The sequence below is a fragment of the Sebastes fasciatus genome, chromosome 15 (genome assembly GCF_043250625.1).
Source record: "Sebastes fasciatus isolate fSebFas1 chromosome 15, fSebFas1.pri, whole genome shotgun sequence".
Classification (NCBI taxonomy): domain Eukaryota; kingdom Metazoa; phylum Chordata; class Actinopteri; order Perciformes; family Sebastidae; genus Sebastes; species Sebastes fasciatus.
The window spans coordinates 7873101-7897923 of NC_133809.1; the positions used below are offsets into that span (position 1 = coordinate 7873101).

At 39.8% G+C, this 24823-nt stretch overlaps 2 protein-coding genes across 9 annotated transcripts in view; one reads left to right on the forward strand and one right to left on the reverse strand.

Annotated features, from left to right (window-relative positions):
• The first annotated feature begins 3165 nt into the window (after positions 1-3165).
• Positions 3166-5306, forward strand: ddo (D-aspartate oxidase). The gene is made up of 4 exons (XM_074660183.1): positions 3166-3448; positions 3614-3722; positions 3813-3989; positions 4108-5306. The coding sequence occupies exons 1-4, from the start codon at positions 3277-3279 to the stop codon at positions 4664-4666; spliced, it is 1017 nt and encodes a 338-aa protein (XP_074516284.1). The 5' UTR covers positions 3166-3276; the 3' UTR covers positions 4667-5306.
• Positions 4888-24823, reverse strand: part of sash1b (SAM and SH3 domain containing 1b) — a 55723-nt gene continuing 35787 nt past the window's right edge. For 2 of the 8 annotated variants that reach the window (XM_074660177.1, XM_074660180.1), the window contains exons 2-18: positions 23443-23571; positions 22734-22784; positions 22152-22201; positions 19340-19380; positions 18850-18936; positions 18564-18676; positions 17774-17875; positions 15780-15912; positions 14563-14963; positions 13607-13681; positions 13364-13504; positions 13128-13260; positions 12640-12809; positions 12345-12551; positions 11903-12053; positions 8738-8869; positions 4888-7144 (exon numbers count right to left, since the gene is read on the reverse strand). In XM_074660177.1, coding sequence (XP_074516278.1) covers positions 6333-7144; positions 8738-8869; positions 11903-12053; positions 12345-12551; positions 12640-12809; positions 13128-13260; positions 13364-13504; positions 13607-13681; positions 14563-14963; positions 15780-15912; positions 17774-17875; positions 18564-18676; positions 18850-18936; positions 19340-19380; positions 22152-22201; positions 22734-22784; positions 23443-23571 — 2928 coding nt within the window. In that variant the 3' untranslated portion in view covers positions 4888-6332. Of the gene's footprint in view, positions 7145-8737; positions 8870-11902; positions 12054-12344; positions 12552-12639; positions 12810-13127; positions 13261-13354; positions 13505-13606; positions 13682-14562; positions 14964-15779; positions 15913-17773; positions 17894-18563; positions 18677-18849; positions 18937-19339; positions 19381-19457; positions 19549-22151; positions 22202-22733; positions 22785-23442; positions 23572-24823 lie in introns of those variants that run through there. The other 6 variants (XM_074660176.1, XM_074660179.1, XM_074660174.1 and 3 more) reach the window with 4 other exon arrangements.

Below are 24823 nucleotides of genomic sequence, written 5' to 3' on the forward strand. Positions count from 1 at the left end.
TTTTACCACTTCTGCCTTTTTATAATTCAGCCCCATTTAGCACAGTTTTGACCTATGATTACAGCATGTGTGCACATATATCACTTAAATTATTCAATATAATTATACTAAACCTTATAATTTCCAGAATATCATAATTTTACACGCTGCTTCGTTTCCAACTGTCACTCATCTTGTGTGCTATTTGCGCATGTTGCGACCTAGAAATGTTTAATAATTTACATTTTATTGGCCTGGTATAGATTTAAGTTCTCTAAGAGGAATATACTCTAATCTCACTTTTACTGACACTACACTACACTACACTATTATCTGATTTATGTTATTACCGCAAAGTCAGTTCAGAGTGATGTGATGTCATCAGTCTGTATGATCCTTGTCTGTCATCACCTGATTGGTCGCACGGACGTCATTAACACAACATTCAGTCACAGTCAGTGCATGGAGTGCCCGTGGCGCGGAGAAGATCGTCCTATCATTCTGCCTTGAAATAATTAAAGGAAAAAAAAAACGTCTCTCGGACGGGAGCCGGCTCTTATCGTTCACTTAAAAGAGCCGGCTCTTTAAACTGACTCGTTCGCGACCGACACATCACTGAAGTTGATCTACACGTCACACGCTGCACCTGATGCAAATTGACACCTGTTTTATAGCTCTACTGGTATGTTTACCTCGATAAACCGGCATGTAATGAGCTATATTCGTTCAGTACGTTAACACTCAGCTAGTTATCTGTGCAAACGGGTAATTTTTTGTACAGTGGAGTTTTGTTTATGTAAACAAAGGTTGTCATTGCTGAGGAGACTTTCTGCAGGACCTGCACGTCCTTTACAGTAAAGGCAGAAGAAAAACACATTTACTGACCTGTCTTCTGTGCAGGGATATCAGGAGATCTTGGTTACCATTACAGGCAGATGGATTTGTGTTTTACATTGACTGCTTTTTTTTATTTTAATGTAAGACACAATATCATTTTCCACTTGTGCAATTTTGTTAATAGTCTGTTTATTGTCAATACTGTATATACTACTCCTATTTGTATACTTCCTTCTATTTAAATGGTTCATATTTTGTTATATTTTGTTTAGCTCTTTTTTACTGTGTTAGCTGATGCTTCTTGTTTTTTGCACTATCCCCTTTGCTGCTGTACACTGCAAATGTCCCCACTGTGGGACTAATAAAGGAATATCTTATCTTATCTCTTATCTTTGTCAGCTGCAATGTTCTCAAATAATAATCTTATAAAATATCATAAGACCTTATTTATCCCAAAGGGAAATGTATGTGCAACAGTTGCAATACAAAACAGGAAGAATGCATAAGTAAAAGTCCTAATACCACACTGTGAAAAGACTCCACTACAAGTCAAATACCTGCATTGAAAACCTTACTTAAGTAGAATTATGTAATTATTATCATCAAAGTGTAGGCTACTTAGTAAAAGTGCTCATTCTGCAGTATGTTTTACTATTACATCATGTTTTTAGATTAATCTTACTGCTGAATTAATGTGTGTGTTGCATTTTACTGCTGTAGATGTTTAAGGTTGTGCTTATTTTAACTCCTTTATATACTGTTGGGTAGTTTAATTTATAGCATAATATAAGGTCATCATATGTTTGTGGTCAACTTTTCATGAGCTAAGAAAAACAGTCCTGTTGTTTGCTTTGTGATGAGGCATCTTCCAACTCACCCAACAGTTTTTTTTTTTAAATAGTCTACTATATAGTAGGAGTGTTTTCTCAACCCACAAAAGAGACACACCCTTCAGTTTGTCACAGCAATCAAAAATAAATGTCTCTGAACAGGAAGGCTCTTACAAAAGATTGTAATCTGAGAATTAACTAAAGCTGTCAGATAAATGTAGTGCAGTAAAAAGTACAATATTTATCTCTGAGATGTAGTGGAGTAGAAGTAGAAAGTTACATAAAATGGAAATACTCAAGTAAAGTACAATTGTATTTGTACTTAAGTGCAATACTTGAGTAGATATACTTATTTACATTCCACCACTGGAATCTGGAACCAGTTGTTAGGAGTTGAGTCGTGATGATAAACACTCGGATGTAGTTCACTTGAAACTGACTGCTGTCAGGCTGTCACTTTAAAATGATTTGTAGTATTTACATTTTTTATGCTACTGTAGAATAAAAGTACTGTATAGAGGGGAATATGGTACTTTTCACACCATTATATTTATTTGACAGCTCAAGTTATTAGTGCAGATTAAGATATTATAAATGATAATTTTATAAAACATGATGCAACAGAATATTCTTTTTAAAAAGTGTTTCTTTACACATTCATGCATCAGGATGAAGAATTTAATAATGTAATATATAAAAATACAAAGGCCATTCTGCTGCAAAATGAGCAAAACTAAAGCACTGCCACTGTAAAATAAAAGTAAAAGTACTGTAAAATATGGTACTTTTCACACCTATGTTTATTTGTGTATATATATATATATATATATATATATATATATATATATATATTTATAAAAAATATTAAATATATATATATATTTATTTATAAAAAATATTATATATATATAATTATATTATAGTTATTAATACAGATTAAGATATTACAAATTATCGCTTTATAAAATATGATGCAGTGGTACAAATTAAACTGTCCAAAAGAATATAAAAATTAGCTCCACCACCAGCTACAACATTAAAATGTTTCTTTACAGGTTTAAGCATCAGTAAGAAGAATTTAATAATGCAATATATAATAATTCAAAGTTAAAATATGAGTAAAATTCAAATATTATCTATTTGAAATGCTTGATTTTACTTGTGATCAAATATTTGACATTTTTGTATGGCTAGTTCTACTTATGTGATATGAATATACAGTGAGGAAGAAGAGAAAATAATTAAAAAAAATTAGCCAATGCTGTTTTTATGCTTGTTGAATAGAAACATCAACAAAATTACCCAATTTTACATCAAATAAAAGTCCACAAAACTTCAAACCGCACAAGATTAAAAAAATGCTGGATCAATCTGCAGCACGGAAAGCCTCCAGTGGCTGTGTGGGGCCCAGTTTACCATGTCTGTTATGTAATGCATTATTACAGTGAAGCAAGGCTTTGTGTTAATGATCTTTGGAGTGTACAATCCATTTAAGGTGGAGGTTAAGGTGGAGTCTAGTAGTTGTGGATTAACTTCCAGTCATCAAGGTGGTCTTGCAGCAATAAAGCAGCATTTGACACAGTTCTCTTCCTTCAGTTTACCTCCAGTTTGAGGCGCAGACCTGTCCAGGATGAAAGGTGTGAGGGTTGTGGTGGTGGGAGCGGGTGTGATCGGCTTCTCCACGGCTGTATGCCTCGCCGAGGCTCTTCCTCTCTGCTCCGTCACTCTGATGGCTGAGAAGTTCAGTCCAGACACCACCAGCGATGGAGCTGCTGGGATCCTGTTTGCTGCAAAGTTTCCAGGTATGCAATAATCTCTCTCAAATGTGCAATATTTTAAAATGTTATGCTGTCAAAAATAATTTGTTATGCATATAAATTCACCATCTATCCCCTTTATATGTACACATGAAGTACACTTTAGTCTTGCATGTTGAACTGACAGATTTTACTCTATTTCTTTATCAGATATTCCCTTGGAAAGGCAAAAACTCTGGTTCAAGAACAGCTTTGATCACCTGCTGGCCATTACTCAATCCCAACACTCACCGGATGCTGGAGTCATGCTGAGCTCTGGGTAACTATTGTTCTATAGCTCTATAAAAAGTGGATGATACTATTAAAGAAGATCTCTTTGCAGCCAGTGATTTTTTTGATTCTCTTTCAGCTGGCAGATTTTCAAGGACGTGCCAGCCGATAAGACGCCCTTCTGGTCAGAGTTGGTGATTGGCTTTCGATTTATGACTGACGGTGAATTGAAAAGGTTTCCGGATTACAAGTTTGGCCATGCGTTCACCACCATAAAATGTGAATGTTCCAGCTACCTGCCGTGGCTCGAGAAGAGGTTTGTCCTCCGTTACATCATCAAGTTTTAACTTCCAACAAACAAAACATTTACAGGTAATTGCAGTTCAATTTATGTTTTGACTCTTTATAACAGCATAAACTCTTGTTTTGTAAAGGTTCAGAAAAGCCGGAGGTCAAGTGGAGCAGAGGAAGGTCAACAGTCTTCAGGAACTAAGCAACAGCTATGATATCATCGTCAACTGCTCTGGTCTGGGCTCCAAAACACTGGTGGGTGACGACAAAGTGTACCCAATCAGAGGCCAGGTCCTCAAGATGGAGGCCCCCTGGCTGCAGCACTTCATCAGAGTTTCAGACGGCAAGACCTACATCTACCCCGGGATACACGGCGTCACCGTAGGCGGCACGAGGCAGGAGGGGGACTGGCGACTACAAGTGGACGAAGGCGACACGAAGAGCATCCTGGAGCGCTGCGGCGCCCTGGAGCCGTCGCTCAGCAAAGCCAAAGTCCTCAGCGAGTGGGTCGGTTTGAGGCCGAGCAGGAAGAATCCGAGGGTGGAGAGGGAGGTGGTGCAGCTGCAGGGTTGCAGGGTTCCCGTGGTCCACAACTACGGCCACGGAGGCTGGGGGGTCACCCTCGCCTGGGGCACCGCCCTGGACGCACTGGGGCTGGTCAGGAAGTGCCTTGATGAAATGCCGCCGCTGGCTAAACTGTGAACTACGCCACTAAATCCTGATGTTACTGTGTGCCTAAAACACTCACCTTTAAATAATAACACACACTGACAGTGAGATTTAAATCATTGATCTTAAGTCTGAAGAATTTGCAGTAGGTTATACATTTTAAACCAGTGAACGATTGTTTGGACGTACTGGGCTCTTTAAATTTCGACTACAGCTGCCTTTGAGTACAGAGATCTACTGTCAGAGAGATGAACTTAATTCAAACATACCAACATTTATTGATGTCAAAGTAGAACAGTGAATAACAGCCTTATTGGCATTTTTACAATTTATATATATAAAAGACACATTTATTACTTGAATTAATGAACAGGAAATTACTGCACATGATTTACTGATTTACTGTCAAACACTTGCTGGGTGGAATGCAATTGTTCAACCGTTAAACCTCTAACTTTCTGTCAACACTGTGCTAATTATACCTCTGTGTTTTAGAACTGCTGATAGTTTACTGAGTCAACTACACGGTGATAACTAGTATTTTCCAGAGCCTCATTAATTGCCATCACTACTTGCAGTTAGTGCATATAATATACACTTTAAAACTGTGTGAAAATGTTGAGTTACTGTAAATTAAGCAATGAATAATTTATTAATAAAGACTTTGTTTGATATAACGTAAATGGCCTCTCACTGTCTCCCGGCGATGCTGTTTGTGTAACTGTCGGACTCTCCTTTACAAACTGGATTCAGCTGAATGGAGAGCATCTGAAATAGAGACAGGGGTATTCCATATCGACCATACTGTGACCGGACTTAATGAGGTGTAAATATTAGGGCTGTCAAAGTCAACGCGATAATAACGCGTTAATTGTGATTAATCATGGACAATCATGCAATTAATTGCAATTAAACATAACTCAACATTGTCTAAACTTTAGGTACGTTACCTTAGGGAGGATTAATTCTACTAGATTGTTTGTTGTAAATAAGAGTTTTGAAAGAAACTGTAGGGAACTTTATGGTGGGTGTAATCCACCTGAACCCATTAAAAACACTTTATACCTGTTGTATTATACTTTATGATTACTGTGGAAAGATGTACTAAAGATACAGCTCTCCACTTGCACTTTTACCTCAGATGAACAAGTTTTATGGTACACTACAAATCCATGGTTACATTTTCAGAAACCATTGGTTATTTGAAAAACAAACAAAAAACATCTGCATTTCAAACATCTGGAAAAAACAACAACATGGTTTTAAGTAGGGCTGCACACTTAATCAAATATTAATCACGATTCTGGCTTCCCTCAATTAAATAAACATGATCGACTGCAAGATTGACGTTTAAAATGCTCCGCTCATAGAAAACTCTGCTGCATCACAAATTAATCACTTCCTAAACTAACAGCCAGCCACCAGGGGGCGATCCAGATGTTTTGGCTTCACTTTTGGGGAGCTGTCATACCGCTGTCCATGTGCATCCTACAGCCGCAGCCTGTGAGAAAGTTTCCTGAATGTTGCGGCTGCAGTCCAGAGTAGAAGAGTAATACTGCATGTAGGAGATGCAGTGTGAATAAGGACCAGTCTTATTTTGATGCAAAGATTTGATCTCCATATTGATAAAAAAATAATCGTGATTATCATTTTGACCATAATCGTGCTTCCCTAGTTTTTAGATCCGTAAAGTGACAGTTCATTGTTCTTTTGAGGCCAAAACTTTGTCAGAAATTGGCTCCATTTTGAGATCAACATGCTGCACCGGGAGTCTTTCTTCTGTCAGAGAACCCAGATTAACTGAGTTTGTGGACGTCTTCTTATTTCTTTTCATTATCAGCCGGCGGGCTTCAGAACTGGCTGAAACCGAGCGACTCGTCTTATCCTCTGACGAGATGTGGTTTGTGTGGTTGTACATGCAGGCAGTCTCTGTTAGTACCGGCTCTGGGTTGGGTGAGGAAGGTGTAGTTAAAGGATGACTGGACCTTTCTGCTGGGACTGTCGGTGGCAGTCGGAGGAGGTGTGTGATTTTTGTTGTTTCTGCTTGTTTAGGGGCAAGATGGGAAGACGGAAACATGAGCTCACAATGTTTTTGAGGATTTACTGTTTGCCGTCTGCTCTCCTCGGTCTTGACAATGGGGGTCAGATTCCAGTTTTTAGGCTTAATGGGTTTTCTCTCCTTCTCTTTGTGGAGGACAGTCAGGGAGAAGCTCCTCCTCAGCAGATCCGGTGCTGGGTTTCTCCTTAGCTCCATGCAGCTCAGGCTCCGAGCAATGGCTCCACTGACACGATGACCTTTTGCTGGGCTTAGGAGGCTTAAGCTGCTCTTCGGGGGTCTTAGTGGTGTTAAGACACAGGGCAGGCATGCTGGTTTACTTTGGAGAGAAGTCTTACTAGGGCCAGCGGAGGTCAGGGTCTGGGGGAGGACGGGGTACTCTGGGGACGGGAGGTGGCTCGACTCAAAACCGGAGGAGGACCTGCTCATGGATGAAGATGTCTTTTTGTCCCTTCCTGAAATAAACAAGTGAAGTGTGTGCAGATCATGCCGGTGTCATCAGTGTGAAATGTATATGACTTTAACTGAACAGCAGCAGAGGGCTCACAGTGTTGGAAAAGAGAGGCTATAGAGTGCTGCAGGAATTAGTCCTAAAACCTGGAAATGAGTTATCAGTTTAGCACTTCTGGTTCCCTCGTCTGGAAGTCAATGGATTTTTAAATAGATGCCTGAAATAAGATCTGTGGTTAACACAAGCTTAAGAGATTTTAACGTTTTGTTCTACGATATAAAATATAAAGATATTGAACAATCCCATTGGCTTTTTGTCGAGGGAACCAGGGTGATGCTAACTTCCTGGTTGGCCTACAAAAATACGTCATCCCTGCAGCACTCTATTGTGAAAAGGATGCCCAAGAAAAGAACAAAACAAAATGGAAATGTGTGCTAAAAATGAATGATGAACGAAAGAAAAAGAAGCAAGCAGTCAAGTCTGGTAAAGCATGGAGCAATTTATTCCTCACGCTCAACCATGACAGAAGCACACTTCAGAAAATGCTGAGACTTCAGACCGGCCACACTTCTGTCAGAAGTGTTAAAATTAGAGTTTAACTTTGACTTTTAACTGTGTTAAACCATTTTAAAGGTTGTCCTAAGTCTGCATTTTAGTGCATTTACATTTATACAAAATGCCATATTTTAACAATTACACTATTTAGTAAATATTTTAATTCTTCTGCATTATGCAGCTTTCAGGCACATGATAAAATATTGTGCAACATATATTTCACTGGACTAAAAAAATATACACACAAACAGCAAAATCTTGAGAGAAATACACTGTACAAGTGCGGCTGATCTGACGTATAGTTTTCACACCACATGACCTTTTGACATTCACAAGAACCCTCATTTACAGTAAGCACAACTCTTTGCATTTTGACCATTTTTTTTTTAAGCCAAACCAAATAACCACAATAAGAGTGATATAGCTATGAATAAAGCAAGCATTAACAGTAAATATGTACTGCAATTACTGAGAATTTGTTTTTTTTTTACTATGTAAGTCTTGTCACACGTCGGTTCAACAGTCACCATTTTTAGCAATCGCAAAAACCACCACACAACTCACAACTGCAGATCTATTTGTGAGTAGACCTACAAGCTGCTCCACATTTAGATTGTTCAAAGGTGTGAAAAAATGTCATTAGGTCACTGCTCAGTTTAACATGATGGCCTTTCTAGTCCCATAGTAACAGAGAACCTTGTGTTATCCCCTTTTGAATATGATATTGTGAATGTTATGCTTGTAAAGAAAGGCATGTAAAGTCAGTTCTCAAAAAGCCCTTAACAGACAAAAAAAGTGACTGCAAAACAGTTCAATGATGCAGAAACAGAAGAATGACTTGAAGAAGAAGATGCTTGGAGCACCAGAAGTAAAATGTGACGATAGCAGAGTCTTTCCAGAAGAGCATGAAAACTGAAGAGTGCTCGAGCATCAAGAAGGACTGGAGACCACCATCAGAGTCTTTTCTAGTGAAGGATGAAGAAGGCAGAAGAGGAGGAGGAGGAGGAAGGCAGTGTTCACAGGCGACTCAGGCTGTCATTACCGTTCTCCAGGTTCTCGTTGCTCTCGTAGCAGCCGGAGTCCCGGGGCGAGTCTCCTGTGAGGCCACGGCGGTCCAGGAGCAGCTTCTCCTGTGAGCCTCCAGACTGACCTCCTCGCTCTGGGTCGCTGCTTCCTGCAATGCACAACACCAACAGGGGGCACACAGTCACCTCTTATGATCTCAACAGCTGGGGAACTTTGCATGTGTTGTGTTCATGGGTTGCTTTTAAAGACAACACAGACAGACATATTAATAGCCTTTTTCCATACACATGTGCTGGCCTGGCTTGACTGGTTTGACTCTACACGTTAGCCCAGCAGGGCAGGTATTTGCATCTCCATTACAACAGAGCTACCTGCTCTATGGTGTGTGTAACCTGAGGCTAATGGTCAAACAGGAGCAGCTGTAAAACAATGGATAAACACATTTAATTTCCTATAATCTTCACAATAAAAGTCGCCTGCTATTTTTGCTGCTTCCACTCTTCCTTCCTGCAGTATTAGTAAACTTGTTTTTATTCAAGAATAACAAAGCTCTCTCTTTTCATTTCCTGTAAATTCTTCACAATAAAACCCCCCGTTATTTTGTTATTTGACCACGACTTCTATGCAGCTGAAAGCGAAACAGTAAAATAAAGCAGATATCTGAAAGTACAAACAGGGTCGCAGGAGAGAAACTAAACTTCAAACCACAGAGATTCGGTTAGTAGCTACAAAAGCTGAACACAGACTTTTAAATACATCTTTCTCTCTGGTCTCCTGCACAGACATGAACTGACTCTCGCAAAACATGCTTGTTTGAGGAGAAGGGGGGTCGTCACATGTTGGCACAACTCGGCGCACTAAAATGCAAATCAGCGTGGCATGGTTTGACCCGGTGCGGCCAAAAGTGCCAATGGAAAAGCCCTATAAGAGACTTTAAAACTGTGGACTGGAAATAACTTAAAGAAGACATCCCAACTGTGACATTATTCGTGATAGAAAGGGAAGGAGTCTCAAAATGTATGACAAACTTACAATATGTCAATCAGAACACCTGCACTGACAGAAATATCACAGACATATAAATGATATTTAGTCATATACTGTATGTAATCTAATGTAGCCACCATTGCAGGAGTGTCTGTAATCCATCATTTTCCTTAAAGGTACAGTGTGTAGTATTATTTGGTGACATACAGACGTAGGCAAAGTTGTTGGTAACGTTCCGTTAAAGAGAGAAAAACCCACAATGGTCACTGAAATAACTTGAAACTGACAAAAGTAATAATAAATAAAAATTCACTGAAAATTAACTAATGAAAATCAGATATTGTTTTTGAATTATGGTTCAGCAGAATCATTTAAAAAAACAAACTAATGAAACTGGCCTAGACAAAAATGATGGTAACATTAACTTAATATTTTGTTGCACAACCTTTTGAGGCAATCACTGCAATCAAGTGATTTCTGTAACTCTCAATGAGACTTCTGCACCTGTCGACAGGTATGTTGGCCCACTCCTCGTGAGCAAACTGCTCCAGCTGTCTCAGGTTTGAAGGGTGCCTTCTCCAGACTGCATGTTTCAGCTCCTTCCACAGATGTTCAATAGGATTTAGATCAGGGCTCATAGAAGGCCACTTCAGAATAGTCCAATGTTTTGTTCTTAGCCATTCTTGGGTGTTTTTAGCTGTGTTTTGGGTCATTATCCTGTTTGAGGACCCATGACCTGCAACTGAGACCAAGCTTTCTGACACTGGGCAGCACATTTCGCTCCAGAATGCCTTGATAGTCTTGAGATTTCATTGCACCCTGCACAGATTCAAGACACCCTGTGCCAGATGCAGCAAAGCAGCCCCATAACATAACCGAGCCTCCTCCATGTTTCACATTAGGTACAGTGTTCTTTTCTTTGGATGCTTCATTTTTGCGTCTGTGAACATAGAGCTGATGTGACTTGCCAAAAAGCTCCAGTTTTGTCTTATCTGTCCAAAGGACATTCTCCCAGAAGCTTTGTGGCTTGTCAATATGCATTTTGGAAAATTCCAGTCTCGCTTTTTTATGATTTGGTGTCCTCCTGGGTCGTCTTCCATTAAGTCCACTTTGGCTCAAACAGTGACGGATGGTGCGATCTGACACTGATGTACCTTGACCTTGGAGTTCACCTCTAATCTCTTTGGAAGTTGTTCTGGGCTCTTTGGTTACCATTCGTATTATCCGTCTCTTCAATATGTCATCAATTTTCCCCTTGCGGCCACGTCCAGGGAGGTTGGCTACAGTCCCATGGACCTTAAACTTCTGAATAATATGTGCAGCTGTAGTCACAGGAACATCAAGCTGCTTGGAGATGGTCTTACAGCCTTTACCTTTAACATGAAGGTCTATAATGTTCTTTCTGATCTCCTGAGACAACTCTCTCCTTAGCTTTCTGTGGTCCATGTTCAGTGTGGTACACACCATGATGCCAAACAGCACAGTGACTACTTTTCACCCTTTAAATAGGCAGACTGACTGATTACAAGTTTGAAGATACCTGTGATGCTAATTACAGGACACACCTTAGTTTAACATGTCCCTATGGTCACATTATTTTACATCTTTTCTAGGGGTACCATCATTTTTGTCCTGGCCAGTTTCATTAGTTTGTTTTTTAAAATGATTCTGTTGAACCACAATTCAAAAACAATATCTGATTTTCATTAGTTCATTTTCAGTGAATTTTTATTTATTATTACTTTTGTCAGTTTCAAGTTATTTCAGTGACCATTGTGGGTTTTCCTCTCTTTAACGGAACGTTACCAACAACTTTGCCTACGTCTGTATAGTGGTGTGGTTGCAGATTGTAATCAACTGAGTACCCCCACATTCACTCCTCCCATTCCAAAACTGCGGTAACATGATCTGATGAGTGCAAAACCGTGGTAACGCCGTTCACCTAGCTCAGAGGCCATCCAGACCATAATAACCCTATTTTAGGAGCAACGGAAGTCAGACGGCGGCCAACGGTACCACGATTTTAAACTCTGCGGCTCGTAAATTACCGCAATTTCACAAGCGTGCCGGAGAATTATTAAATTTGGGAAATGTGTCTCTAGATGTTTGACTTATTATTTAACAATATTCATGTGTTTAGAGTCTTGTGTAGTGCTCAGGTGAGCTATAACACCCTGCTGACTACCTGACTCACCATCATACTCCTGCAGCAGCTCCACAGCGGTGAGCAGCACCGCTCTGTGCTGGGGGTCTCTGATGTTCAGCTCGTCCAGGTCCTCCTCCTCCAGCAACTTGAATGTGTCCAGATCCTCATAGCCATTAAAAAGGAAGGTGGGGAGATGCTCCTGCGGAGAGGTGAGGATGGATGATGCACAAACAGATCAGTATTTTTCCTCAATTTTTCAAACTGCAATTGTTGTTACATTTTTTACTTTATTTTTAGAGGAATAGTCTGAAATTGTGGGACAAACACTTTAGTGGGTGGGCTAGGCGCCGATATTTTCTGTTGACTGTCACATCACCTACTTATAAACGTATCTGGACGTATGAATTTCTTTGAACAAGTCACAGTAAATAGCCTACTTAGCCTCTTAGCAGCTTTTGATTGATAGTAGTCGCTACAGTAAGATTATTACTTTGAGGTTGATGCGATCAAGGAGCTCCTCTACAGAGGTGGGTTTGGGTTGCCGGGCCTTCCTCCTCCTGCGTGTCTTTTTGGGCTTCACCTCCTCTTCATTCAGGACATCCACATAAATAAACTTGAAGGTGCCGACTTTACCGTTGAGCATCCCCATCCACGTACCCATCGGAGGCTTACTAATGACATCGATGACGTCTCCACTCTGCAAGACAAGACCAGTAGAGCTTGAGTTTCTGAGAAGATATCAGCTCATCTCTATAAGTTGATGCTTGATAATAACGTGGTCATACCTTCAGTTTGAGGGAGTCTGTGTCGTAGGGACTGGGGGTGAAGTCAGTATGAACGAGAGCGCGTCCACAGAAGGGTCCGCGGTAAGGCAGCTCATCCTCCTCCCCGTCCTCAGACTTCACACTCTCTCTGTTGCTGTTGGAGGAGTCGGTGGTGCCCACAGTCTGACCACCTACACAAACCACAATAAGACAAATGAGGCACTTCAAAACCACAAGACTGCACCAGTCTGTTAGTATTCTAAAAAATATTTTTTACACGTTTTAATCTGACTGAAGTGCCAGATGTTACACAGCTATCCACATGGACCAACACAATGAGACCAGGAAGTTTAGACTATCTCAAAAGCCATTTAATGTCCTTGAAACACTTTTCTGATAAACACCACACATCTGGTGTTCCAAGGTCAAGTTAAAACAAATACTGGGGATTATTTGTATTACACCCAGATCTGGCACATACAGTATATACTATAAACACGCAGACTTACTCATGGAACTTTGTCCACTGAGGGAGCTCCTCAGGCTTTCCACAGACCCTCCTGGCTTCAGTTTGGGTTTCTCCAAAGAGTCTGAGTCTGTATGAGGCGAGTGAGGGCAGCTGGATATACGATCTGGGCTTGACTAAGACACAGAGAAGAAGAAAAAAATGATTACCTACGCTTCACTACCTAGTAACACTGATAGATGCTGCTGTACTGTAATGTATTATACTGACCGTGCATACCTGTTCAGAGAGAGAACAGTGGTATCTCTTGGACATGTGTTTCCTCATAGTGTCTCTCACAGACTTGACTTTTTTGCCCAGTGAAATACGAGATGTTGGTGGGGATTTAATGGGATCTCTCACACCATCTCCGTCTTTATTCTAATACATGAACATATGCAAAAAGCAGAAAAAAGGCAAATAAACAAACTGTTTTTATTTATTCAGTGTATGGGAAATTCAGGAAGAATGACAGTTACGTACGGTGTTATCGTTGTTAGAGATGACTGCGTGCAGTGAGCGGTTGGTCAGGTCAAATCCTCCAAAGCTACAAGCTCTCTGTGAAAAATAAACAAAACAAAACAGGACTTTCATTAGTAGAGATGTAAGTGGAGTCGGGGGTTTCCTTGCTGAGTAGGTTTTTTTTGTTTATTTATTTTTGCACAATTTAAGAATACACAAATATAATAAATGATATACAGTGCAGGAAGAGGCAGAAAACCCACTAAGCTTATTTGAAGCCTCCACATATATAATGTTAAAATTTCACAATATTATAGAGAACACAATATTAACATACAGAAAATACTATGACTACATAATATTGATTATTTAGAGCATGCATCCAGCCAACTGTTACAGCTGCTAGTTCTGTCCATCACTTATGCTATAATTTAAATCATTTTAAAAGATGCAACATGTGGCGATATAAGCTCCTGCAGCTGGTCAGATCACCACAGATCCCATGATGGGCAAATACATACTGTACATTTTCTCTGAACCACTGACCGATTTGTGGAACTTAAAGGGATAGTTTGAGTGTTTTGAAGTGGGGTTGAGGTTGGCTAAAATATGTTTTGCTGCTGCCCCGTCCACAGCAGTACATTGCTTTGCTCCCGTGCGATAACTCTTGTCTGTTTCTCCAAACTGGGGGCGTGCCAACTGTCATCTACTACTCATACAACCCCACTTCAAAACACCCAAACTATCCCTTTAACAGGGCTACATTTACATTAAACAGGCATCAGTGCAGGTGCTGGAACATGCATGCAGTTTTGCATATTGCTGATAGATATCAGTTTGGTTTGGAATTGATGTTGACAACTGCAGGGCATTTGTTATTATGCAAGTGGTGCATTTTTAAAGCTACTGTGCTGAATTAATATATTCTACAATCTCAACAATCTCTCAACAAAGGTTGAGGTTGACTATATACTCACCCCATGGTGACTGAGCGGGCTGAGGATCCGGTGACGGAGCTCTCCATCGGTCACTGAGCGAGCGATTTTGGCTTCCTCATCATTGCAACCCTCCATTTCAGAAAAGGAAGAGCCACTGCCTTCACCTGCCTCCCTCACCTCCCCCGCTACACTAGTCTCCTGATGAATAGGGCTCCCACTGGACTTGCTAAAGACCTGGAAGATCTTCTGGCTGCTGCAGGTGTCCAGGCTGCTGGAGGAGGGCGAGGTGGTCAGGCTGTCAAAGTCCCTGTCGTAGGTGAGCTGTTCCCGCAGAGCTGAAGCCAGCGAGTCCACGGGGCAAACGGTAAGCTTCTTCTGCACACCTGAGTACAGGGAGGTGCTGGCATCTCCGAAAGGAAGACCATCAATCATTAGGCTCTCTAGAGGGGAAAAAGAAGGTACAAATACAATAAACTGTCAACAGATCAAAGTGAAATATAATGAAATCCTCAAGTTTTAGATTTGTCTAGAAATAAGACTGGACTTATATTAAATATCAGTTATCAGCTAGTGGAACCGTCTTTGTTTGCAATTTCAATGCATTAACTTGATTTTTTTTTTTTTTTTTGTTCTTTCTGTTCTTCTTATAAAAGGTGAAAATTCTCTTAGAGCTTTCAGCGATCATTGAACCGATGTAAAAGCTGCCAATCCAACTAAAACACTGTATTGTACCCAGTTTTAATGTTTGTTTTTTTGTTGTATTGCATGGTCCCATAGTCTACAAGTTGTTTCAGAGGCTTTCCCAGCATGCCAATTGTCAAATGTGCTGGAAAAACATGTTGGGGAGAAAAGAGCAATAACGTATTCTTCAAAACATATATTCACACAGACTACACAACTAGTGAAAACACACGGTAAATATTGTTATTGCAGCACATATTCTTAGCCAAACTGTAATTACATTGAGCACAATTACTGATATTGTCTTGAGACTCTGCGTCACATTCAGCATTGTGGTGTTCCACTTCCTCTTAATAGTATGTTCTTACTGTGAACACCTGCTTGTTTTTACATCTTGGCTGCACGTACAGAAACATACTCATAAACTTTACTACTTCTGCAAGTCCTCTGACACTTTTCATCACATAGTAGGACAGTAGACAATTCAAGAGTTTCTAAAAAGACTCAAAAACTATGATGGCTGCCACACCCACTTGGGATTTATATGAGATAAAGTGTGATAGTGGTTTTAGTACCCTCTGCTCCGGGCCTCTTCAACTCGTCAATTCTGATCAGCTTCTTCTTCACCTTCCGGGTTGAGTTGACCAGTTTATGGAGCCTCCTGAACGTCACAGATTCCTCTTGTTCATTGTCCGACAGGTCACAAGGCTGAGAGGAGAGACCAGAAAGAATTTTATTTACAGAAATGTTGCAGTTACGGTAAAATAACACAATAGGTCTGTACACAGTGGAGTGTTTACCAGTTGTAAGGCCAACTATTTTGGATATTAAAGGCGATATTACTTGACACTAGAGCTGTCAATCGATTAAAATATTGGATCGCTATTAATCGCATGATTGCCCATAGATAATCACAATTAATTGCAAATTAATCACACATTTTTATCTGTTCCAAATGTTCCTTAAAGGGAGATTTGTCAAATATTTAATATTCTCTGTTCCTTAACATGGGAGAGGGCAAATATGCTTGTTATGCAAATGTATGTATATTGTTATTATTGGAAATCAATTAACAACACAAAACAATGACAAATATTGTCCAGAAACCCTCACAGGTACTGCATTTAGCATAAAGATATGCTCAAATCATAACATGGCAAACTGCAGCCCAACAGGCAACAACAGCTGTCAGTGTGTCAGTGTGCTGACTTGACTATGACTTGCCCCAAACTGCATGTGATTATCATAAAGTGGGCATGTCTGTAAAGGGTATCCATAGGACCCATTTTCATTCACATATCTTGAGGTCAGAGGTCAAGGGACCCCTTTGAAAATGGCCATGCCAGTTGTTCCTCACCAAAATTTAGCACAAGCTTGGAGCGTTATTTAGTCTCCTTCATGACAAGCTAGAATGACATAGTTGGTACCAATGTATTCCTTAGGTTTTTAGTTTCATATGATGGCAGGATCTTCACTCTAGCTTTAAAACTGAGCCTGCTCCAACCTATAAATTGAAAGTTGCGTTAATGCATTAAAGAAATTAGAGGCGTTAAAACGAATTTGCGTTAATGCGTTACTATTTTGTTAACTTTGACAGTCCTACTTGACACTTTTACTGTCTTTATACTCAGATGTGGTACCTGAGCTCACACATCTCAAGGTATATTTTAAAAATTGTTCTCTACTTATAGTAACTTGTATGAAATTAAAAAGGTACGAAGCTGTGTACATGCAGATGCTACCTGCTGGACCTTCTGTAGAAATGACTCGTGGCTGAGTATAAATATGTGGTAGGAAACCACAGTGAAGGCTGAAGCCCGTGTAAACAGCTGTCCCATATGCTCTGAGTCACAACACGCTAGGCTTTCTATTCGTGGGAAAGCTAGCTTCTTGGAAATCACCTTAACCATCAAACCGAAAGTCAGTGGTACGTTTGAAGACACAGATGTTGAGGTTTTTATCTGCTGACCAAAACACGAGCGGTATGCATGTACATCCCAGAATAGACGTCAAAAGACAAAATGAAAGCGTATTTAAAATATGCAACAAAAATTCAATGCAAGTAGAGATGATCTTTAGTTAACAAAGCAACAACAGGGGAGGGGGCGACAGACGTGCAACCACCACGCAGAAAGAGAAAGTGAGAGGAGAACACACACAGCAAAGAGAAATAGTCAGGCCATCCAGATGAATCTGAAAAATGTGCCCTGAACCTGAGCCCCCTAATCACCCCACCCATGCATAAAAGAGCTGTGGCCTGCATAACAGGGCCCTGTGCTGAATCCAGCCGCTCACTGCAGCACAATAGGGGGTTAGCGCTTTGACGGTGATGAATAGAAGTCCGCCCAGTGCCCTGCAGTTGGGAGAGGGCCCTGAGCTGAAGGGCTTTAGAGGGGCCCCGGTTCATCGCCGGGACAGGGACACAGGGAAAGAGAGAGGCGCTGTCAACAGCTCAGCAGCCTTGGCACTGGTAAATCAGAGGCCCTCACGCACAACACGCTGCCTGAAGTTGTGATTCAGCAGTAAAAAGCGACTAAGATGCCCTCAGACTGGGAGCTTAGATACTTACGTTGCAGCTGAATGACTCATTTGTGGTGGGACTGGAGGGATCGGTCAACTCTGGGGGATCGGACCTGCACGTCTGTCTGTTTTGTACTTCAAACTCCTTCAGCTGCAGAAAAACATCACCCTGTTAGTACATGATGCAGAGCTGATGTGTTATTTATCCTTGAACAGCTGGCACACACAAAGGGATTCTTCTCTTCATGGAGATAAAACAATGTTTTGACTATTCAATTTCAATTAAATTTATTTTTATATAGTGTCAAATCATAACAGAAGTTATCTCAAGACGCTTTTCACATAGAGCAGGTTTAGATCGTACTCTATAATTTAGAAATCCTCCATGAGCATGCACTCGGTGCAACAGTGGCAAGAAAAAACTCCCCTTTAACAGGTAGGAACCTTTGGCAGAACCAGGCTCTGAGTGGGCGGATATCTGCCTCGATTTCTTTCACAAAGCTGAAAATGCTGTTAACTTTCTCGGGCAACAAACAATCGCCTAGATAGATCATTTCCAGCTTTTTGTAATGCACAGAGTTTGCAACTCAATATACCTATTCAAGCATTTCCTGAAAATAATGTGGTTTTTGAATGAACCTTAATTCAAATAATATGTATCTAGTGTTAAAAGGTCAGGTGGGTCTAAAAGTTTTGGTCCAACTGGATACAGTTTGATCAGTAGCAACATTTCCTTTTCCACAGCAGACACTTAAAGTTGAGCAAAAGGAGAAAAACACAGCAGCTGTTACTTTCACATGTTGGTAAAGTGGAGAAATTTGGGATGCATAACATCGTACCCGTGCCAGGGCTTCCTCTATAGAGATCATATTCTCCTTCACCATCATCATCAGCTGGATACGCTCTTCGTCACTCATGGTGATTTCACTGGCCACAAAACCGACGTCATCACCTGTCGAGTAAAAAGAAGAGATGTCAGCAGCAGACAGGAGTAAACACGATAGGTATTTTATTAACATAAATCCTGAACGTCACATAACAGAAGGATGTGCATATGTTGATGAGTAATCCTAATATAAACATACTGTATATCATTTCCTTTTTTGTGTTATTGACTTAACATACCTTTTGAAATCTGACGCAACACTCCCTTCTGTGACTTTCGAAAACTCTGCCAAAAAGACTTGCTCTTTCTCTTTCCATCCCATTTTCCTACACAGGACAATGATTCAGTTGAATGTAATGCAGAGGAAAAACAAATCTTAAACAGCATCACCACACAATTAAACAGACATATCCAAATTGTATCCAGCAACTGCACTGAAGTAACAAACAAAGTATTAGGTTAGGCCCTAAATTACAATATTCTCTTAATATAAAAGGCCATTTTTAGTTAAATAGATTCACTCCACATTGTCATTACTACTATCAAACAAGAAATATACTGGACTAAAAACACCTACAACAACTAATACACAAAAAAACATTTTTCAAAAGTATCTTTTCTGTGTAAAAATACTGTGAAAATCTACATCAATCTGAATGTACATACAATGAAGCATTAACAAAATGATGCATGTACTGTAATTAGGATTCATATAAATTTTCAATTTACCTCCTGATCCATCATCAGAGCTAGATTTGTGCACAGGAAACCTAAAAATCAAACAAACATTTACTTCATGTGAAGAGTTCAAATGTGGAGGAGTAAAAGCCCTGAAACAGAGCTGTACCTGTTTTCCAAAGTTATTTTCTTCATTTTCCCGGCTATCCCACCATCTCCCTTAACATGTCTTTCTATCCTCTCCACTTGCGTCAGATTAAAAAAAAAAAAAAAAGAAAATCACAAAAGCGCACTGTCCCTCATGACACTAGCATCTTAGTGAAGGGAAATCAAAGCAGTCAAAACAGATGAAAAAGACTGGCTGCTCTTGGCTGATGAACAGAGGTCAGTGCTCTACGGCCATCGCAGGAACAATAGATCCTTTTTCATGTCCAGTCAGGGTTTTGCAGCAGCAGCAGCGCTAACGTGGCCTCTGCATTCCCTGCACACTTTCACCCTCCCTCTTTCTCTCACTCTGTCTGTCTGTCTGTCTCTCACTCTTCATCTCTCTGGGCGGTTTGTTGTCTATAACTGTCTCTCTCTCTCTCTCTGTTGACACTTGTTGCTGGTGTTGGATCAGTGTACGTGTCTGCAGATCAGGAGGCCTCATTACAGAAACTTCTTAAGTCTGAAATCCCATCTTATCTCATTTTAGGATGACACTTCGGATTTTTGGTGTTATAGAAACATGTTTCCTAACTGCATTTAGGAAAAAATCCTATCTTATATTAGGATATGAATTTAACTATTACAGAACCGTCCCAATTTAGGGATCTCCAAAGTTAAGATCCTAAATCAGCCTGGCATAAACCCTGTCCTAAATTCAAAACAACTGCCTAATATAGCAGCAGCACTGTTGTTAGGTCTGTATGGCAATGACAACGAAGATGGGGAACAACACGAACACCGAAATATAATGATTGAAAGGCTATTCAAACTGTATGATGACTCTTTACAGTAAATTTCTCGGACCATGTATTAATGGGTATATATCAACTGCCAAAACGATACATTTTGAATGTGATTGACGTGCTGCATCCTCTCCTCCAACGACACGATCAGTGCCTTCAACTCCTCGTAGCTCAAATCCAACATCCGTCTTTTTTTTCTCAATGACAGCACGTTAGCTAGACAGTGACAAGTGACAGCAATTGATATTATGGCTCGTCCATCTCGAGTACCCTACCGGTACATTCTAATCAAAGATTAGCCGAGTGCCGATTGAATTAACAAATGTACAGTTATAGTTAGGATTTCTTAAGTTAAGATAAGATAGGAGGTCTGATATAGATATAGGACACAGCCATGAGTTTAAGAATTGCTTCTATAACAGAAAAGATCATCTTTGAAACTTAAGTTATGATATGACAAAGCAGTTAGTTAGTTCGTTAGTTATTTTTCTGTAATGAGGCCCCAGACTTGTACTTTTTGTTTTGTAAATGGTGGTTAAATGAAGTGTTAGCGGTTTCTCTCTGACCACGGCTACAAAAAATGTCTGTATAACTCGCGGTGAAATATAAATTCGTGCTCATGTTTGGTTAAATAACTGTATTGTATCTTAATTCTTCTAAAAGTTCTTCTAAAAGACATTTATTTTATTTTTCGTGACACTGAAAATATGTGGTTTGTCACCTTCTCCCCTATACGAGTGTGAAAATATCTCTATTCGTTGTCAAAAACCCACACTGGTTTCATTTTCTTCAAAGGAACATGAAACAGGTCAAAGTACAATTCATTACACACGGTTAACGAGGCAAGCAGCACACCATGATAATCAAAATCTATTCAGAGCTGTAGAGCGAGACATTCAGCACCGTTTTCCCTCGTCCAAATCCTACAGTAAAAAGTATGTGGGAGACAATAAATATTTGGATATTTTGGCATGAAAATCATTGATAACTTGAAATGAAATGTAATATTGTAGCTGTTAGTCACAGTAACAATCGTGAAGGGCTTCACATGCTCCTGTTTACCACAGTAGATAATGACATTAAGAACAAGAACACTTTCCTATAAAAAAAACTCTTGATTTAAAGTGGGATCATAAGGAAATAGGCAGAAAAGACTAATTCAAACTTATAAAATAAGTGCTTAAAACTTTAGATTAAAAAATAATAGTGTTAGTCATTAAAATGTGTTACTGATAGTGGTAGTCATCAGCTTCCTCCAGCATTATTATGTACTTGTCCCACTAGGGGGCAGTGTCAGTTTCCTGTGAATCTGTCCAGGTTCACAATAATACAGGCCTGTTTCTTACTATAAATAAATCCTAAAAAAATATGGATATTGCTCAATTTTAACAAGCTTAATCAAATCAATCTGTCGCTTTATCAAACGTCATCACCACTTAATCAGCTTTCCAATGACAAAATATGACTAATCATTTGAAATTCCTCAAAAGAAAACAATGGAGGGAAGGAAGGAAGTTTAAAGGTGACACAGAAATGCTTCATAAATGTGACTGGAGGGCAGCAGGAAACGGAGGAAAAGCTTGTGTCATTCCACAGGGTGACAGAGAGATAATACAGGAGGAGGGATCACAGTTCAGTGATATGACTTTATATATTAAATGATAATAGTCTGTAAAGCCACAAACATTACATATTATCTGGAATAAAAGCAATATTTATTATTATCTATTAAAATATTTATTGGTGCTAATAATCATCCTTTGAATCACGTGTCTTGTTCTTACTGGTGCTTCACCCCCGATCGTCCCCTAGTGAAGGATGCCCCGAGACTTTCTGGTGCCTGAATATACGTTAAAATACTAGTTGTGAAACTTTCTTTTAAAAAATAAGATATTATTGGGATTTTTTTTTACCTTCTCTCAGTCTCTGGAGTGGACATGGTGCTGCTGAGTCCAAGAGATTCCTTAAGGAGATAAAAAAAAAGTGTCAATTTAAATACATACAGTACAGAGGCAATGCTTCAATTTATTGAACTGTTTTTAAAGGTAAAATTGTGAGTTATAGTTTTATTTTTTAAGCAACATGATGGCATTTTCCTTCAAAGGAAAGCAGAAAAAGTATGGAGCAGACAAAGTAGCTTATACAGACGGAACCTACTGTAATGAAGGGGTAACAGAGGAATTTCAGCTGTTCATTTATTTGTAATTTGTTGCACTTAAAATACAAATCTTGTTATTTGGTGGCAACAAAACCCAAACTTACCGCTAGTCACATTTTAATATCTATTTTAGGAACTATCCCCTAACATTCAAAGACATTCTCAAGGCCAGCTCTTTCCATCACAGTCAGTTAAATGTTACTTTTTGGTCTAATTCTTTTTCTCAGGATAATCATGACAAGGCAGCTCCATGGCCTCTTATCAGTCGGTCTGCTGACGCACACGGGAGGAAGTAGCCTTCTCGTGGGGTCTGACACACTCAGAGCTGGACACTCACCTGGATCTGCGAGCGGAGCTGCACTGATGTGGCCACTGAGTCAACTGTTCCCTGAAACACACAAGCAGGAGGAAGCGGAGGAGTAAATTATAGTGTCATCATAACACAGGAATAGAAATAATATTCAGCTGACTGAATCGGCTTTCCCACATTATGGAATAACACCGGTAAACAGTTATGTGTCACGGGTTATGATTGCTGCACTACCAACAGGTGTTTGATCATATCGAAATTTAATAAGCTATTCAAATTTAACTTTTATTTACAACGTCAATAAATGTGACAAAAAAGCAGATTTTCATCTGTACTCCAGAGGCAGATTATAGGATAGCTGAGGTTAAAAGAAAATCGCCAAAACACATCTGGAAAACAACATTAATCATCAAATGTCTTGTATTGTCCACAACTCAAAGATTTTCAGTTTACTGTCATAGAGGAGTAAAGAATTTAAATTTAAATTTCTAAAACTGATTAATTGATCATCAAAATAGTTGGTTAATTTAATAGTTGAAAACTAATCGGTAAATCGTCGCAGCTTTAGTAGTTACTGTTTCCAGTCTTTCTGCTAAACTGGTGTCAATTTTCTCATCTAACTCTCAGCAAGGAAGTGATAAATTAGCAGAACAAAAAAATGTCCTGCTGAGATATTAGACTTTTTTGATGAGCCATGGTTTTAACTGATAAGAAAAGGACTGATAAGATTGTTTACCATCTCTTCGTCTTGCACTACTTTGCGTTTCCGTAGCTCCTCCATCCTTTCACACACGTCGCTGAGGGAGGTGCCGTAATACTGAGAATACTCCTGAGCCAGGTCACCAAGGTTCCCCACCGAGCCATCCTGAAGGAGATAAAGAGGCATTCAAACACTCACACAGATATGACCACAGACCAGAAGAGGAAAACGGCACCCCGCAGAGGTTGAGCAAGATGCCAAACAGCAGGCAAACACTGTAAACACTGACCACTGTCATGATTAAACCCTTTGTTTCAAGCTTTAGTACGGTCACCAGCAAAACAAACAGACAGGAAACACTGAGATAAAGCACCAGGAGTGTAAAAGTATCAGAGACATCCAGCTGTGATATTGCCCCTGTCTTCACCTACTTGTTGTCTTCCTGCCCAGCGACCCCTTCCACCTCCTCAGCCCTCCTCAGACCTGACCTCCTGACCAGAGGAAGCACCGTGTGACGCAGCTACGACTCTCACTCAGCTCAACTCAGTCATCAGGAGTCGACTCAAGAGGCCACGGTTCACTCGACCATAAATCAACAAGTAGAGTCACTCAGTCAGATGAGTCTTTGTCCTCACACAGAGCAAAGCCTCCTGGATGGATGTAAGCCCTTTTAGTTTCCTACGATTGTGCTACCTGGAACGATGTGCCTTTTGCCATGTGGGAAGAATAAATCATTCAGAGAAATTTCGCTGAGTTTTAAGACCTTGTGACCTCTGAGACGACAATCAACACAAGGGGCTGGTTTCCTTCTCAGGGGATTAACCCTAGTTTTAGACATTTTAAAACCAGATAACTCAAACTGTCAGACACATTTGGTCTATTTCACTGAAGACCAATACAAGTACTTATTGAAAGGAGCAACCCAAACAATGACTTTGCTGATCAAATTTTGTTGACTGTCTAAATAAAGTGCAGAAGCCTGAAACCCCACACCTCCAAGTGTCATATTCATGATTTTCATCAGCAAAAGACATTTTGGAGGAAACAAAATCTGCCTGGAAAATGTTGCACACTCTGGCTCCATATGCATTTCTCTTTTATTCAGATGACGTTTCAGCTCACAGGATGGATTTTGCTTTATTCAAGATACTTTTTTGGTTATTGTAGGCATACAATGAAATTACGTTTGGTAAGTTTCAGTGACCAGCGGCAATAGAACAAGATAAAAACAAGACAATAAGATAATACACGTAATAAAAGATAATAAATACTAAAAAGGTATTGCGATATGCTGAGTATTGCGATAAAATATATTGCGATTTATTACCTTTTTCAACTGCAGATTATTCAGTTTTCATTCAGATATCTTGAGGTTGCCAAAATTTAGCTTAACTTTGAGCGTTATTTAGCGTTCTTC

Coding starts and splice junctions, on each gene's coding strand:
- ddo (XM_074660183.1), top strand. CDS start 3,277: ATGAAAGGTGTGAGGGTTGTGGTGGTGGGAGCGGGTGTGATCGGCTTC. Junction 3,449..3,613: donor GTTTGCTGCAAAGTTTCCAG/GTATGCAATAAT, acceptor TTTCTTTATCAG/ATATTCCCTTGGAAAGGCAA. Junction 3,723..3,812: donor GGAGTCATGCTGAGCTCTGG/GTAACTATTGTT, acceptor ATTCTCTTTCAG/CTGGCAGATTTTCAAGGACG.